General features: G+C 42.4%; 1 protein-coding gene across 1 annotated transcript in view; it reads right to left on the reverse strand.

The window, feature by feature from the left end:
- Nucleotides 1-18,138, reverse strand: part of prom1a (prominin 1a) — a 58,239-nt gene extending 40,101 nt beyond the window's left edge. The window contains exon 1 of the mRNA XM_064342084.1: nt 17,495-18,138. Coding sequence (XP_064198154.1) covers nt 17,495-17,717 — 223 coding nt within the window. The 5' untranslated portion in view covers nt 17,718-18,138. The remainder of the gene's footprint in view (nt 1-17,494) is intronic.
- Nucleotides 18,139-19,623: the final 1,485 nt, after the last annotated feature.

Here is a 19,623-nt window from a genome sequence, read left to right on the forward strand (position 1 = left end):
CCTCTGTGTACGCAACAACCATGGTCCAGACATGCACCTGACAGGTCAAAGCGGTGATAGCAAAGGAGAGGGGCGGAACGGGACGAGAAAAAGTGAAAAGCAGGGAAGGAGGGGAAGAGGAGGAGAAGGCTGAGGAGGAGAGAGCATGTGGGGGAGATACGCAGCTGTTAGCTGCGTGCATCGGCTTTGTGTGAACACAGAAATAAAATGGCTGGGCCTTTCAGCGCACGATGCGCAAACAAACGGGGGGGGGGGGGGGTGATGAGAGACGGCACAACCGGGGGTGAACCCCTGGAGAGCCCTTGGTTCCTGGCACCACCTGGGTGTGATGTTAGCGGAGCACTGTGATCTCCGGAAGGTGCCGGAGCAGAGAGGAACAGAGCGGAGCTTAGGGGCGCGATGAAAGAGCTCTGCAGCAGCCAGGAGCAGCCAACACAGCCAGGTGATAATAATAATAACACTACCATATACTGCGCCTGACCCATCAAACACTGGCACAAGGACGCACACACACACACACCTGCGCAAACAGAGCCATACTACTAATCAAACATCATGTTCAACAAGCATACTATGCACTAAATACAGTATGATGCAGACTTTTATTTACATAAAACAGTAGATTTCAAGTGCATTTGTGTGTGTGTGTATGTGTGTGTGAAAAAGAGAAAGAGAAACAAAAGAACACTATCATTTTCTTCCTTGTGGGTGGCTGTTCCGGAGGAAAGAACCTCTCTGTTTTTTCCTGTCACGTGAGAGGGTGTAGGCCTAAATACAGCAGAGAGCCATGTAGAGTGCGAGTGTGTACCATACCTGTGGTGTAGTATCAGTCCCTGTGCTACACAAAGTGAAACTGTTGGGGTCCGGCACTCGGGTATTCTGCAGACACTTGTTTTAGTGCAGTTACAGATTATGGCCAGGGCCAGGACTCCTATGGATGATTTAAGTAACTATAGGCACTTGGCTACTTTAGCTTTGTATCCAAAGATGAAGAACACATCAGAGAACATGTTGTTAGTTGAAGTTAATCAAATGTTTTGGATGAATCCAAAGATAACCCAAGTGATTTAAATTTCATGATCAGAGTTTCATTATCATGTAGGAAATATTTTGAAAGTTTCTTTTCTCTGATGACACAGATGAGTTCTGAGATTTCTTTTTAAATGAAGAAAAAAAAAATCCCCAGCCCACTGATGTGACCTAGACACAGAATTCACTGTGTGGATCCTGCCCAGAACCCTTTATGAAATATTTAATGTAGTTCATAGAAATTTTTTTGGATTTACCAAATGCAGTCCATCACCTACAAACCTCGTATTTTATGCCCATTTGTCAAAAGTGGTAAAAACAACAGTACAGTATTTGGACAGGTGCTCCATAACAGGTTCCCCAGGTGTAAAAAAAACAAGAGACTGCGCTGTAAAATTTAGGTAACCGTGATCTAATACCCCAATTCCACCTTCTTTGTGAGGAGGACTGAACAACGGGGAGTGTCACTTCTTAATATGTCTCTCTATCTCTCCATCTCTGGCAGGCCCAATTCACAGTGCTTCGCTTTTATGTAATATCTCTGTGTTGCCCTACAAGAAAGCAGTTTTATGAGGGAGAGCTATAAAGGAAGAAAAAAGAAAAAAAGAAAGAAAGAGGGGTGTCTCCATGAAACCCTAAGAGGAAACAGCCATATGAGATAAATCAAAAGAGAGCAAGATCATGAGAGATAGAGACAGCAACAGAGAGTGAGAGCACCACAGAGAGAACATGAGGGACTGAACCAACGTTTTATTGTAATACTGCATATCGTCTGTGCAACCAAATTAACATATAAAGTCTACTGTAAAGCCCATATAGAGCCCTACTACCAGGGAACACATGGTAGAGTAAAATTAGGCTGCTGCATAAAGTTATACAAGCCAGAAGTCAAATATCACTCAAATTTTAGCTTGAAATATCCAGGGAGATCCATGACTAATAAGTCTTCATATGTGGTGAACACATTTCTGAGCTGCACTTAATTTTGCTTATCCCCTCAAACATTTTATGCTGAGCCTTAAACATTATACACTTTTCTAGGATGGGAATATAGCAGAAAAAAGCTGTCTGTGGATGTCAGGAAGTGAGCATGGCTGAAGTCATTTCAGTAGCGAACATGCGGACAAGAACGAAAGCATCAAGACCATGGTTAGAACAGAACACTATTCCCACTGGCTATTGCTGAGCACTGCATCAGTGTAAACGTTACTGTTCATACAGATATGATAACAAGACAGACTGTTAGTGTAGTTGCCATATAGAAATGACTGTATGTATATGAACAGTAATGTTTTGACAGACCCAACCACAATTATATATATAAGTACTAATTCTAACTATTGTCTGAGTTTCTTTGCCTAGTATCTCACTATTTTGTAAGCCTAAACTGTAAGCCTGGATTTTGTGTTTAATTAAACAATTTAGTGGCCATGACTTATTCTTCTATGTTTTAGAGGAAATCGTTCCCATTACTAAATCAAATTCAGTGGTTTGCAATATTAATGTGAAATATTCAGTGTAATAATTATGTTAGGCAGAGATTACTCACTATAATAAGTTTCTGCAGGCTAGAAATCTACATTTTGCTGAACAACAGTGGGTACTAGCTTCTGATTTTTGCATGAGGAGTTACTGTTACTTAAACAGACACACTGGGTAACCATGCGCTGAAGAAGGTAACTAATATTAGACCTGTCTGATTCATGAAAGAGAAAGAGGAAGAAGTCAGTTATTTTACTTGCTTTAACAGCAATATTACTGTATTATTAGTACTTTTCTGTTGGTGCTGTATACAGCATGTTGCTGTAGATTTACAATAGGTTTTGTGTGAATGTTTTATGGCTGATGAAATATTACAGCAATCCTCCTTCAGTGTAATCCAAAATACAGTAATGTTCCTTAAGCATGATAATAGGCTAACGGCTGGCTGAGATTAATTTTTGCTGACCACAGCTAGTCGAAGGTGAAATTAACCATCAATTTTTGAAGGAATTTTCATTTTTGAAAAGAATATGTGAGTGGCGTGGTGGTTAGTGCAACAGCCTCTCCCCAGGAGACCCAGGTTTGAGTCTCACCAGGTCAATTTCGTTACATTGGTGTCAGACATGGAGATGTGGCCTTGATGGACTGGGCAATGCCTCATGGGTGAGGAAGCCTGAGAGTGGCATGTGAACATGACCTGTCAAATGAATTACATCCATGCGCTGGCTAATTGTTGGCAACAAGCAGAGGTGGAATATCCAGGTTCAGAAAGTAAAAGTCCTCCCCAGTATTTTGTTCCAGTCACATGGATTTGCCAATTAGCACAATTCTTCAGCCAGGAGGTAAAAATAATTAGTGAAATCAGCTGGCTGAGTCCATGGGTGGAAGAAAGACATGGCAGGACTTTTACTTTCTGACCCCTGGACTTTCCACCTCTGCCAATAAGTAGCTGTAATTTTAACAGTATTTTCTTAATGGTGTGGAAGAAGATAAATAATTCATGTGAACTAAAGATTTAGAATAACGTTTAATAATGTTTTCTGTATTGGACTTAAAATGAGGAAATCATTTCAATTTAGATTGTAAGTACATTCTGCTTGACCAGTTATGTTTCACCACGTAAAGAATGAAACAGGTTTAGGCAACAGGTTTCTATGGAACTTTCTAGTAAAGTCTACAAATCTGGGATTACAGTGGAATAGATGGAAAAGGCAACTTTACATAGATTTTAACTTCAAATAAAAGATTAGCTGTTTTGACACTGATGTAGTGGCAACAATAGCCAATGTGAATAGTGTTCTGTTGTAACCATGGCATCAGCGATGAGGAAAATGAATAATGTAGACTCCCTTTTGACAAACAGAATAAAAGCCTGTGCTTTCCTTTAATGTGTCTTACATCTGCTGTGGTGTGCTAATAAAAACAGCATTAAGTGCCACTGAGGGTTTTAACCCACAGACCATCCGCACCTCAGGTGCAAGATGTTGAATTGGAGAAAAAATTAAAGTGTGCACATTTGTGTGTCGGTGAATGTGTGCTGGTGTGTGTGCTGGACCTGTGTGCGGGGCCTTGGGCAACTGAGAATGTCTGTGTGTTTGTATGTGAATGTGTAATTGTCTCTGCGTATTTATGCTTGTGAGTGTGAATTTGCGTTTTTTGTCTGTGGTGTGTGTGTGTGTGTGTGTGTGTTTAATACAGCTTATCCTGCCATATCCTGAGGGGAAATTATTGACCATGATGATTTTAACTCCGACAATTATTATTATTATTATTATTATTATAGCTATGGCTTTTCCTGTCCTAGCAACAATGCAGTATCCACACCCCCAATGACATACCAAAGCATCAACAACGTATTCTAATCATTAAACAAAGACATCATTTTGTGCAGTAGGAATGGATTCTTTCACTCCAGTACATGTGAAAATACAAACACTATTCACTTAGATATATCCTACTCAACTCTCCAGCACCTCTCCAGAATCCCTCAAGCTTCCATCAACACCCAATCATCACACTAGAAACATATACATACACCTCCTCCTCCGCCCTGCTGTGTCAGAAGCACACACACATCCTCCGGCACTTCACCGCACAAGCAGAAAAGCAGAGCTGTTTCACAAATCCAACTCCGAAGCTCACACCTGAAAGGAAGCCATGGAGCAGGCGATGAGCTATTTTGTAACGAAGCAAACGGAAATAAAAACCTAATTCTTATCTTTTGAAATATACGGGTTTAAACGGTTGCAGCCAGTCCACATTAAGCCTGCCTCTTGTGCTTTCTCAGTCGGTGGCTGCTCACTGTCTTCCAGGAGCCAGGTTGAGTGACAGTGCTGCTTTGGGGGGCCAGGGTTTTAATGAAACTCCCGCCTGTCAAATGAAGGTTCAAGGTTGCGGGGGTGTTAGTTCCACCCCTGCTAGCGCCATTTCTAAGAATGTCGGCGGAAAAGTAGAAAGAAAGCAGTACGGAGGCCCTCGGAACGCCATGACAACTGATTCGCAAAGCTTGGAGGCGAGGGGGTGGGGGCTGGGGAGAGGCGGGGGGAGAGAGAGGTGGAGGAAAGAAACAGATGAGAGTCAACACATGCTGAGGTCAGCAGCTTGGCGTGTAAAGGCTTTTCCCTCGCAGCTCTTAACGATGGAAATGCAAGGTGGCGATCCAGCTCGGGCTGTAGCACCGCACAAGCCCAGCCTGCCTATCTCTTCTTTCATTCTGCCTCGTGTGCGTCCCATCTGAAATTAATCCTCAGGTGAGAAGCCGGAAAGGGATTACAAACACAGCGCGGAATGCAGGTTCAGCTCCACGTCCAGGAACGCGTCTGTTCATTCGAAGGCGGGATTTGCGTGCATTTATATATTTTTATTTTTTTGTGCTGACGGTGAAAAAAAGAACTCGAACCGCGCCGATTTATTCCAACTCCCGGTAAATAGCGAGAACGCGAGGGGACTGGCGAGCGGAAAGGGGACTCGCGCGCGTCTGCGGGCGGCGAAACGTGCACGTTCTGCGGTTGCTAGGTCACGGGCGCCCCATGGTTCTGCGAACATCTGTGATGGGCTGGGAGCTGACAGCTGTGGGTCGCGCAAGTCACAGTCTGTGTCAGTCCGGCTGAGACTTGGACCTTAATGTGCGTCGCTTTGTTCAAGAATTCACTGCCGTCATCTTATCAAAAAACACACAATACTGTCAGCTTGTCTATGAGGGAACACATAAAAGCACAGGGTCCTGGACAAAAATGACCTCTTTTCTTTATGCAACCCCAAGGCAGCAGGGTGTATGAACACTAACTGCTCCACAAATTCACTTATTAGGTCCCCAAATTTTTTAAATGGAGCACAATACATTTATATTTACTTGCGAGCGAGGTCTGGCAATGCTATTTTAACTCTAAACAGTCAATGGTAACTGCCATAAAGCTTTGGTGTTTGCAAAATCAATATGAATGCAGTATGTGTACCTTTTAAAAGCTCCGCGGATTGAAAATAAAACCCAGTCGAGATGTTACCAGTGAGACGACATCAAGTCAACCGGAAGGTAAACTACTGCCATTGAAGTTCAGCCCCAGGGGACCTTTAAATCAAGAGCAGATGGGGCGTGCGTTTACGGGGCCTTCTCCCAGGTGCCGGCGTCTGATTGGCCAGGGGGATGAGCGGCCACATCTCTGACCTCCTTTTTACGCCTGCCAAGGCCTCTGGGTTCAGATGGGAAAGAGCGTCACTGAACCCCAGCTCATTCCACCGATAAATATCCTCATCCTTCATTTCTTCCTCCTTATCTCCACTCCATTTACTTTAAAGCTTTTTCCCCCAGCTGGCTCAGGATGTATAGATTTTTTTTAACATGTTTCCGTCATTAGCATTTAAAAGAGATAATGAACAAGATCGGGAATCTAACAGAGATGGTATTGCACACCAGGAACGCAACACTCCAGAGAACCCACACAAAGGATTGGAATGCAGCACTGGTAGTATGCTCTCTATAGCAAACAACAACTTCTTCTTTCCCATGCTTTTAAATATTTGATTTCTCATGCAGGCTATGAATCGTGATAGATATTTTCTTCCAAAATTTTCAAGTCAAGTTATTGCTAAAACAAACAGCAATGTGCAGTAGTGTGAATTTGCATTGCAAAGTAGGCTACTTCATACACCTCACTTTTTACAAGTAAATTGCCTTCTTTTAATGCCACTGTTCTATCTCACTGCTTTTCATAAAGCTTTGAATTCAAAGCATCCTAATTGTGTGTGTTCATAAAACATTAAATTCTTTGTTCTAGCAGGCTACATTCCTTAAATGCACCTTTGAGTTCTGACCAGAGGTCTTTACACAGCCTCAGGTAAAAAGACACCACCTGGCTATATTCCTACATTCGATCGAGTTCAAATTGGATGCTAAGACAAAAAACTGAAATGCAGCCATTGTGCGGGAGCCGCTGCAATCATGCAAATCCATATCAGAGAGAAGTCGGCGCGATAAGAGGGCTTCCTTGGAGAAGAGGCGAAGAGAGGGAGGAGGTGCAGGCTTGAGAGCCTCTCGAGGGCTGTGATAGGTCAGGACAGCTGCTGGGTGGCAAGGCGGAAGGAAGCGCGGTGCCAGCGGTCACACCCACCACGAGACCCCCATCTGCAGGCACAGCACCGCGAGAGTGACTCACAATGCCACCTGTCACAGCCAAACACATCACAGCACCACCAGCCCACTATTCTCTGTGCTTACACTGAACGCTGCTTTGGATAAAACACAATCAAATATATAACGGGTGTATTTTGATGTACCTTAATAAAAAGCTACATCAAATCTTACACAAACATTTCAGAAAATGACCGTCAGTCCGAATGCGTTGTTATCTCCAAACAAAGAAACGACCAAAAATAAAACACAAAGCTGTGCATCTACTATTTCACGATCTCTTTCAGGGGAGAAGAAACCTACTGCCCAAACAAAGGCCCTTTGCAGCAGACCGGTCAATCCCCCGCACGCAGAAATCTGAAACGCTGCTTTCAGATGAAATCAGCTGATGTGGGCTTCGGCCTCACGCAGGATACCTGCGCTCTTCCACGAGCACGGACACAGGGTCCGAGAAGCTCCACGTGACACCTCTCCCGGCTGAGAAATGGAGCGAACTGAACCCCATTGTAATTTATCGCGGTAACAGCCCATCTGACCCGAAACAGTTTCTTTCTGAGCTCGCATAACATGAGTGTGTCCCTGGGCTCCGATTCATGCCAAATGTGGACATACTGCACGTGTGCAGATAGTGCTGTTTTTTTTATTTTCTCTTTTGATTCATCGATATCCAGCATACTTGAGACAGAGTTGCTCATTTCTCCCTCAGATGTGCTGACAACATTATCATTGATTTTTCGGATTTATGAATCCCCGCACCGAGTGAAAATGTAGTACTTGAACATTGCAATGGACAAATTTAGAATTGACATCCTTCAATGGAAATAATACATAATACAACGTAACTGCACTGAAGAAAGTTTATGTTTATTGTTTATTGTATTTTGTATTATTTCAACACTAGATATTGTTTTAACCATAAAATTATATTATGGACAAGAACTAAAATTCTATCCTGAATAATTTACCAATTGTCTTAATGTTGTAAAGGCAGTCAGCCTTACATGGTCTGCTATTACAGTAGCTTTGTAATCAAACATCATTCGTGCAATTTCATCCATGGGATTCAAGCCCATTTACAAACGCATATCGGATTACACACCCCTTTATATAGTATGGTTCTTATAAAGCCAACACAATGCCCTTATAGCCCATTTGAGACATGGTAAACTACCGTTATTCCTAGGAAGGAAATAACGGTAGACATAATGGTAGTGCTCACATCATGGAAAACATCCCTTCTTTGAGAGAGAGATAGATGGGAAGCTACAGATGGAACATGATGCACCTGGGAATACTGTTTCTTAATATACCTTGATATATCACTGACAGACCACATTTGCATTTCCATTTTATGTTTAACAGAACCATATGTGGCAGAACTGCTTCTCGTGGTGTTAAATGGATTAAAAAATAGAAATAAAAATAAAAAAACTTGCCCAATTTCTCAGCAACACAATTTCTCAATCACACCATAAAAACACACCAACATAGACAAAGTGCAGGAAAGATGGAGGTTAGCTGGCTAAATCTTTCTTGAAAACATGCAAGGTGACAGCACTCTTACATCAAAATTTTTCCGTAGACATACACAGGTGGGAGTGGGGACAGTGTTGTTGCACGTCAAGGTTACAATAATACTGACAAATACCTACAAATAAGTGGTTGCTATGTAAACTGTCCATTAGATAAGGACTCGTATAGGGCATCTACTATGCAAACATAGTAGCATGAATGATAAGAATTGGATAAAATAAATGGCCTTTGATTTCAGATGTACCACTCTCAGAGAAGGAAAACACAGAAAAAAATTATATGAATAACATTATTCACCAGGAGAATTGTATATTTATATTGTGCACTGACAACAAAACTTGTATTTAGCTTACAGTGTGTAATAGCAATTCTTATACATTTTTACCATTGCAACCTTATAAAGCTAAATGCCCTCTTGAGATCAGTCACTAACAGCCAATGTCAAGAAAAGGGGTCTAATTAATATCCCAGAAATGTGTACTTTAAGTCTTGCCTCTAAGCCTGCTGGTTTTCCTGGAACAGTGGGCACTGCTAAATCAAGCATTCCATATTACCATTCTTAATTGCCTGTTCAATTGGATACGTACAAAGGCTTTTACAATCCGAGTAGTAAAATTTTCATAAATTTAAGGTTCAAAGAAAATGAGGGGAGATTACTCGGAGGTGCACTGCGGTGGGCAGGCTCACAGTAGTAGACTGAAATAATTACATGCTGATTAATAGAGGCAATTTGTCACATATGAGACAGAATGATTGGATTCACTGCCTGGCACACAAGACATTTTCACAGTCTGGCTTGGGGCTTAAGGGCCACCCGCGTATAATATTGGGGTGACAGTACAGAGTTTAAAGATCAGCAAAGACTTGGGGGCAGAGGAACAACCTAATTTCAACTTTGTCACCGCAGACTGACAGCCTGACAGGTAAGAGCTCAGTGCTACTCAGAGACGGATTTTGCAGAAACGCTCAGTCACCGAGCAAGACTAATAACTGAGATCCATACACATATTGGCAGGGCTGTAACTGACGGGACAGCTCCCTGATAAGAGCTGACATGTTTGAATGGAGCTGTTGTTTAGCATTCAAGGAATGGTGGCAATGGTGGTATTGAACAAGCTGCCCAGCAAGGCTGTTTAAGGCACTGTGAGCCATGCGTCTCTAAATGAGAAAATGAGGAGGATTAAATCAAGGGGAAAGGCTGAAGTTTACAGAGTAAATCACAAAAACGAATGGGCCGAACAAGGAGAAACTGTTTTTAAGTACTCTACGGCTGTGGAGTGTAAAATAATGCAGTCTACTCCAGGGTCAAAATAACTATTTGCCATTGAAACACTTTTTTTTCTCTAACCAATATTCAGAGCATTTTTGATCAAATAGATTTCTTTTCTATTATGATGAAATAGAAATACCACAATAGTGTGAAAAAGATAAGACCAGTTGCAGTGGACAAGGTGGTCAGCTCAAAGCTGGTCAAATTTAACCCACAGACTTTCATAGTTGAGATAAAGTCAGGACAGGATGGTATAACTTCTGGCTGTTTTGAAATAAAACTGTTAAATCTATATAAACTGCACATTTTCAGGGCTTTGCTCTTCTTTTAGCCATACAGTTAAGCAAACCTCCATCTCAGGTAAATACTAGCCTGACCTCCAGAACCACTTTGTCTTCCTTTCTATCACCAGTATTTAATAGCATCATATCTCCTGTTTACGTAGTGTGAATGATAGAAAACAATTAAATAATTTTCCCTCAGATTGTAAATTTTACAGCACAACTCTGTTCTACTGGTTTTCGTGCACTTATTTTTTCCCCTCTACACAGATTCTGGAAAATTCTGTTGGTCCCATTTGCCGTGACATATCTTGTACTGTGAGATAATTGGAATGATCCCCAAAGGATTGCCAGTCCTTGCTCTCCAGGTACTGTTGGATTGTTATTGAGAAACATACTGCGTCACCCGATTTGCCATCACCTCAGTGACATAGATATAGTGTCATATTGTAGGCCTGGCTAGCCTAATGAACGGTTAATATACATATTAGCTAGTGAGTCGCACAGTAAATTTTAATACAACATCATATTGGATCTCCTGGGTTGTACATTCACCAAAAGTACTACACCTCAATTCCAGAATGGAAATGCCCAATAGTCTAGAATCAAATCCTGGCCAAGTCAGTGCTGACTGCAGTTAGAATCAAATAAGGCAACACAAAATTGATCTTACTGACTGAAGTAAGTCTAAAATGGGGGATCTCCATTGATTGTGATAATGAAGTTGAAGTGACTGAAAGCTGGCTACTTTTCCTAAATGAAGAGATGTCATGCAGGTCATGGGAGTGGAAATAACAGGTGACGAGGGAGTAAAAAAAGAAACAAAGTTGTTAAACCTTGGCAGGATAGCCAAGGTAGCCAAGGTATGGGCAAGTGTGTGTGTGGCGGGTGGAAGGTTTGCAGGAGGCCACCAGCACAAAGCTGAAGATTTGCTGTGCACATCAAGCAGGTAGCAGAATCCCTGATTAGCATGAGCTTACTGAGGCTAACACCTGCCTGCCAGGAACAATGACAGACAGACAGCTAGAAAAACGAAGGCCCCCTATTGACAGGAAGCAGCGCCCTAATCCACATCCTCTTATCAGGCTGTTGTTCCAATCGACCGGAGGACCAACACACAGCTACACTGCACTCAATGACGTAAGAGGACTTTCCCATCATGCATTACAGTCCTCACTTGTCAACTTTCTGCATAATCGCATGACCAGTGTGGAATCTGCTGGGCTTTCTCAGCTTTTGCCGAGGGCTCCTTCCATAGAAGTCATAGAACATGAAGGAAATGGTGCTGAAAACAGACAACCTGGGTTGGACGCGGAGGGTAAAGAAAAACCAAGGAAGTGCTTTGATGTGTCAAGCATTTGTAATGTATCCACATGGGAACTGTCTTGTGCGGTACAAAATCCATACACTTTATTTGGAGTTGATTTTCTAATGCTTGTTGACTTTCTCCTAAAACCTGTAATTGAAATCAGGCTCCACACAGAACAATGGGCTATTACAATATTTCTCAGGTAAACAATGGGAAAGGGTTGCAAAAAACAGCGTTGGGTGGCTCATCAGAACTTTTAAGATAACATAATGTATTTCTTGAATAAATCTCTGCCTTGTGTGGGCAGTTTATACTGTTTAATCTGAAGAATGACCATAGATTTCATAGCGTATCAAGAGTATGTACATGTTTGGAGGCCACCATTATGGTACATACAAATGCGCTTAATTAGACTCAGTTTCTACAATGTCCATGACCGGAAGTCAGAATGTCAAAAATGATAATTTCAGATTAAATTACTGATGTGCTATCTCTCTCTTCTTCCTGACCTAACCATAGATATTAGATATTAACCTTGCTAGGTGACACCAGCCTAAATGACTATAGCTTGTGTCGGCAACACTGGACAATATAAAATATAACATTGTCCTGCTCTATTCAACAATTTAGATTTTTTCAATATTGTTCAGATTTATGATGTAATTTTACATTGTGACATTGCACAAACGGATTCCTGTGCCATATCCAAATTCCATTACATTGTGCAATCATTGTATTAAATTAGTGCAATTTCCCCCTTTCCACAACAGAGATGCTTATCAGGAACTCAACACAGCACGCTTTTCCAGCTTACTGAAATCAAGCCGAACGTGAGGTGGCCATGCGTCTTATTAAGGCTGCGGTTGCGTAATGTGTAAGGGAGATTGGACTTTTCCTACGCTCCCTGACTTCAGCTCTTTGTTCCATTCGCCAGATAAATCCAACCCATATTCTGCGGGAGAAACTAGTTCCTCTAAAAATAGACGTCTTATTCAAAACAGGAGTTCGCTCGGCGTCCTGTGGGAATCCAATACCTGGAGGTTTTCTGTCCAATATCCTCTAATGCTGCACTGACAAACTGCTGCAAGACAAGCCTGTGTTGGAATTTAAATGCAAATGTTCCAGATCGCATGGTATGCAGTGGCCTGTTCGACAGAGTTCATGTCCCATTGAAAAGGTCAGGCATTAAGGAATGGGTTTCCAAACTAGGCATCTTGGCAAGTACGGCTCAAACAATAAAAAAGTAGAAAGAAAGCCCATTTATGTTATCCCCTCATTTTATCTAATCATCAGCAAAGACCCTTGTGCTGAGTGCCAAGTAGTTAAGACGACACATAGGTTGGCACTGGATGTTTCCCTGCTTGGGTGATTGGTGTGAGGTCTGTCTAGCAATGTGACATCTCAGTCCCACAGGGGCATGATACAATGTTCTGGAAAACAAGCTGAGGGAGGAGGGAGTATTCACAGGGATAGCAGGTCAGGTTAGGATCCCATCACCAAGGCCGTGATTTACTCTACTCCCAGGAGAAAAATCCCAGAGGCTTCTCAGCACTCTGTTTCCGCCGTCTCTGTCAACAAAGATGCTCTCTGCTTTTGCGACTCACATATGACGGTTTCGATGGCAATTCGTTTTATAACCCACATTGCACCTGGGGCAAGTGTTTATAAATTCTGCCTTCATAATCGCAGTCCTCAGTGGCAATGTAATGAATCGCCGTTTCTTTTTCTGACGAGCGGCCTAAATTATACGAAGCACTCCGTGCCATCCCCAAAAGAGCAGCGATGCTGGCTCAATCGCAGTCCAGCCTCACACTGAAAAGTGAAAAGATGCACTGCATCTGTGTATACATGTAGCTTCTGTGAAAAGGACCATCACAGTATGCACTTTAGAACACATATTCACATCTGCTCACAGAATAACGGCTGAGTTCGGTCTAATGAGCTGTCCATATTAGGGCAAATAAACCTATTGGAACAAAAGTGAAACGAGAGCTAACGCTTCACTGGAAGTTCTGATTGAGCCGAGGGGAGTAAGGAAATGAGGAGTAATGATTGACCCATTTTGAGAGGGGCTGGAGAAGGCTACGGTCGCGCATGACGCTGACCTCTGCCATCTGCCCCTTGTGTAGCACTTTTACACTTTATCCTCCAATCCGCATTCAGATTAGCCCTGAGGTGAACAGAGCCACTGACGAGGGAGATACGAAGTATCAGGCTGCATCAATTATTTCATATATAATCAACAAAGTTAATGATAAAAATCTGTTGCTTGTACTTCAACTAATTCCGCAATTGTCATAAATTCAGTTTGCAGAGGAAGTCCTGCAAAAGATTGCGTAAGGCACCTGCATAGAAACAACTTAGCCACATGCTATCAATTTTAAACCTAACTTTAGCTTACTAAATAGCTAACTTAATGAAATCAGTGCTTCAGTTGTGTTTGTACATGAGGTCGTTTTACAGGCAAAATTTTGGTTTTCTCTGGCATGTCATGAGGTGTGTTCCATAAGTCAACTGCCCAGCGAAGCCACTAGGAACATAAGCTATACATCAGCTTGTTTCTCCACTGCTAACACTACCTAGATTTCTAACTTTAGCTACCTTATCCCTTTCATAACTAGCCAACAATATAGCCAGCAAAGCCCAGAGATTTCCACCAAACAGCAGATCATGTCTCATGGCTAAAATTACATCACTTAGCTCAGCTGTCAGCTAGTCTCAGAATCCAGATGGTCAGATCTTGAGAGATTTCAAAATACTTTCTACTTGCCATCTGGGAAAAGCACTTTCTGAAGCAGTGATAGGCATGGTTGGGATGTGGCAGCCTAGACATTGCTCAGATGCAATTGGTTATAATCAGAGATTTAGGGATTGTACGGATTCAAAGGGGATGTTCCAGGGGGTGGGGTTGGGGAGGGGGGGGGGTGTTCAGGGAAATATAGAACCCCTTGGAAAACAACACAACTAACCATGGCACTTTGAACAAGAACCTCTTTATATGCAGCCAGTAGATAAGGAAAATCCTCGGCTCCATGCAGTTCATATATGAGATATGACTGACATGAATTCAAGCATCGAGGCTATAGTCTGGCAGTAGACTGCAGTCTTTTTTTCCCAAGCACACCATCATGACTGCCCTCTGATTAACCAGGCAGTAAACCAGAGTTTTGGCAGTTCAAGCCCTGAGGGGCCAGAGTTCAGCTTTGTGGAGATGTGGAGTTACCTTTCAATTATCAGTGTGTTCCCACCATGGACACCACATGAGCTTATTACCCGTTCAAAGAACATCTGTAAAGTAACCGTATGAGGCAAGGTGTACGAATGACCAGGTGACAGACTTGTACCTCAGGTACAGCAGAAACAAACCCTGCTGGGTGGCAAAAGAATGTCCTTCAGAGCACAGAAGACTAACAAAGGCCATGGGAAAAGGTTATGCTTTTCTTTAAAAAAAAATTAAATGCATCGTGATTTCTGGAAAAAATTGCAACAATTCTGTTTTTTTCTTGAAGTTCAGTTTACACTTCAGGTTAAGTTTTCTGGACATGCATAGGGCAACTAGAACAATAAAAACCACCTCGCAATTTCCCCTAAAATACAAGGAGAAATACCGTGGTTTTGTTTCCTAGGCAACTGCTTCGCTGCCTCACAACTGCTGTGTTTGCTAACAGTCTACAGAATCAATATCACACCTGTTTCCTTGTTAGGGCATCAAAAAGTCAGGGTAGGGAACCCCCAATCCTTTCAATGATAAAATGTTACTGACACCCCACAACCCCCCCCCCCCCCCCCCCCAACCTCCCTCATCCCAGATTCTGAGGGTAAGAGTCTTCCATCATCCCAGTAAAGACAACCTGCTGATGCCAAAAGAAATGGACTAAATGTCCCTGGCAGTGTTCTGAGCATCTGGTCCAGATGAAGCCCTTCAAAGCAATGTACAGCAATTAAAGTGATTAGACTGAGGGTTATGGGACGAACTGGTAGCAGTTATGTCTGGGGAGAGGTGGACCACATGAACTGTGGAGGTATTTTATCTAAGAAGATGCATAACTTAACACATATCTGACTTGAGCCATGCAGGAGGACATTGCATAATCTATTTTTTTCCAAAGGTTCAGCATTCAATATGTCTATGACTTAGGCTAACACCATTATTATTCCACCCATGAAGAACACTTGCTATTCTAACCAGCAGGAGCTCATGCACAGGAGTTGTGGTTCAGAACAGTTGGAGAAATGCATTTGTACCAATTTTCACAGTTTGCCCCATTGTATTTTACCAGGAGGGATGTATTCAGAAAGCTTGCTATAGTCCATGGTGGATCCAGCCAGTAGAAATTGAATTCTGTGTGCTAAAAGTGGAGGGTTTGCTTTAAATACTTTTGCCCTTCCCTGAGGTAACTCTTCCATCATGTCCTGTCCATGGACCTTTCCCCTCAAGAAGGCTCCGTATTTAACAGGCTCTCGTCCAATCTCGGCCAACAGATAGACAGATTAACATGCTAAATCTCCCACTGGTCAGTTTGTTTATGGATACAATGGGTGCACTGAAACAGCCAAGGGGCCTTCAGGATACAAAGGTAGCTACACTGCATGAAGAAACCAAAAAATGGCAGGTAAATCTTTTGGTGTAACGATCATGTACCTGCAGGGAACTGACCAGTGTATAACAGAGAACAGATCTATCTATGGAACCTGTCTAGGGGATTGCCTGATTACTGCAAACAAAACACAAAAGCACTGAGATTTTCATGAGACCTCTTATCTGAATGTAAATCAAGAGAAATTGTGTAACATGTCGCATCGAACCCTTAACACCCCCCCCCACAACCCATTCTTAATTATTTCATGATTTATTCACCAAAGTAAAAACAATTAATTTTCACATTTTATTTGTAAATTTTTGTTAGAGACCTAACAATTTATTTGTTTAAAATGATTAAATCTCTTTGAAAAGCAACATAATAACAATAATAAGCATCATTATCATATATTATAGCATTAACAATGTATCCTTAATTCAATAGGGTGCCTCGGTGATATTAGTGTTGTTCGGCACCCTGAGAAAAAGTACACCAATTATGTTTTGCGTTAACCATTACCGTCAAACTGGTTTGTAAAAGGCTGCTTTTGATATAGATCTCAATTTTATTTCCTTGAGGTGATGCTGGATTTTGCCAAGCAACAAGCAGCAGTGCTGGGAATGCTAGAAACAAAGAGCGCAGCAACATATGGCATTGGAGCTTAGAGGATTATTTAATTAAGCTGGTGACTCAGTAGGCCACACCTAATCGCAAGATTGTCTAATTGATTATGACTACCAAAATGGTGCAGACTTAAAACCCAATCCTATTGCACCCCTTTCCTCCTTCAATGTGACCCCTCACTCCCTAATTAAAACAGCCCTTCGCCCGGACAAGCAAAACAAATCATGTGTTCCACAATCCCAAAGGACGCCTAGAGTAGGCTACTGTACCCAAGCCATTTCCAGTAGGCTGGATCTACTCTAACATCCACACATAGAAATATCTCTACACTCAATTAGCTCCTAATTCCAACTGCAGTCTGTTTTATCATTGCTAAATCAATCCATTACAAGCACATTACCGTGTTTAAATACCCTATAGTCTTTTGCAAGTGATTTGTGCACATCCTCGGACAACATATTGGAGAAGCAACTAATCCTGTTAGGGATATATACAACCGCTGATTTAGTATTTGCATTAAATGAACTGAGCTTTCAGATCGATACAGTGAACAAATTGGTCTCTTCATCATCAGAGCCGCAGTGTGGCTAGAAGAACGGCGACCTGACATCCAGAGCTCTATTTAGATTACACGCATGCCTGACCACACTTCTTGGCAGAGACCGTGCATCGCTTTTGTTAGTGGTCTGCAGCACTTACCTGTGTGAAAGAAACGGAACGCGCGCGCACGACAGAGATGGTAGAATAATAAAGGCTCACCTTTCGGGAACGGGTTGGGCTGAACAACATACAGAAAACCGTGGACCATGTGAAACAGGAGTCCGATGGGTCCAGGTTCGTAATAAGCAAGTGTTTCGTAAACTCCAGCGGGAACGAAACCAAAATCCAAAGTTTGTGACCGGGGCTGTGGCGCGGCCACCGGGGGCTCGCTGGAGGTGAACCCCCAGCATAGGAGGAACATTAACACTACTTTCATCAGCATGATAGTTGTTGGTCAGGTTAACAACAACAAGAACACCAAAAACAACAATTTTAACAAAATCCAAAATAAAGAAGGGAGAGGGATTTGGATTCTGGTGGAAAAAATCTCGCACCGCCCGTATCTCGTCTGGTTTTCAGCAGCAAAAATACAAACGAATAGCAGTTCCGAGGATAAGGACCGGCAAAATTTAAGTCCTAATTTTTAGAGACGGATTCATGGTGAAAACGTCCCCGGGGAAGGGGCTCCTCGGCCGCTGGTTAACAGATGAGGCTCTCCTCTCCAGATCCTGCGATCCTTTACTCCGTTGTTCTAGGAGTCTTCTGTATGAGCGTGGGGGACTGCGAGCCTCGTTCTGTGTCAGACTACGTGTGTGTGTGTGAGTGCGAGCGCTGGTACAGCTCTGTGTGTCTGTTGTGTGTGCGCACACTTCGGTTGCCGATGACAGCGGTGTTGCTGTGGAAGCTACGAGGAAAAGGGGAGGGGGGGCTTGTAAGGGTTCTGGCAGCGAAGATAATCAGCTGCTGAGTGTGATATGCTCCCTCTGTTGGCAGGCTTTGGCTGAAGCCGTGGAACTCGGAGCGCAAAAAATGGACCGGCTCGTTCACATACGGACTCGGACAATATCTACGGCAAAGGTGTATTAATTGTGCTGTTCTGTGACAGCACAATTAATAGAACAGATAAAAGACTAGCTCATGCATGTGACATGTAAGCTATTCAATATGCATTTCAGCATTTATTTTTCAGTAAAAATAGCTATTTAAAAGAAATACATAAAAATACAAGGCCCAATTTAATATTGTGTACTAGCCACATCGGAAAAACAATCATGTGAATCTTGCGTCATTGATAATAGTGGCAAGAGTGCCCACAGGGCACTTTATTAACTACTGTTAATGAGGGATATCTTGTGTCAGTATGCATTTATCAACGTGTTTGACTTATTGTGGCCTGGAAACTTGGTAAAATGGCTTTTTTTGTTTGTTTTGTAGTACAAACATTTGTATCCTGTGGTGAAAACGGAAACACATGTTTTAAATTCTGGTGAAATAGCAGTCCATTTTTTTAACACAAGCCCTGATTTTGCCACAGTATGCAGTCTCCTGATCCTGTAACAGTGGAAATGAAACCAGCTAAAAAGGGGAATGCAGTGACCTTTGCTGCATTAAATAAACCAGGAGAATGAACTGCTCCTCCAATTGAACAGATTAGAAGATATTCTGTGTAACAAGTAGCTGTAAACATCAAACAGAAAGCAATGAACTAATGAATATACTCCATGTGATGCACTGACAACTCTTCAATTACAAGATTCTGTCAGGGTGCGTGGGGGGTTAGGACCCAAACGCAGAGGGGGAAAAACTAAAACTCCGAATGATATGAGCAAAAGACTTTATTTAAAAGTTCAGGGCAAAAGGGAACAAAAGGCCTCGCAGGGCAACTCTCAAAACACACAAGGACAAACTTAAAAAAACACAGGAAACCAAGAAAATCCAGAAAATCCAAAAGCGTGTGGAAAACAGAACATGGGCAGGAACACACAGGGCAGGAACATGATCAGCGACACACACAACCAAACACAACCAAGGATCCAGCACCAGAGTCCGGGAGAAGGGAACTTAAATAGACAAGACACTGACGAGACACAGCAGGGCACAATGCACAATCAGGCCACAGAGAGGGAAGGGAAAACGAGACAACCAAGAACCAATAATTGAACAATTGAAAACAATAATACAATTAAACATGGTACAAGCAGGACACAAAACAGAAGTGCCGCCATCTGGCGGCCCAACAAGGGAAACACAGACAGGAACACAGAACCATGACAAATTCAATACTTCCTGCAAGAGCGGTGACTTTTGCCCCATCTTCACTTCAAGTATTTGGCATGAGGCACATCATC

Source organism: Anguilla rostrata, chromosome 7 (assembly GCF_018555375.3).
Source record: "Anguilla rostrata isolate EN2019 chromosome 7, ASM1855537v3, whole genome shotgun sequence".
Classification (NCBI taxonomy): Eukaryota; Metazoa; Chordata; class Actinopteri; order Anguilliformes; family Anguillidae; genus Anguilla; species Anguilla rostrata.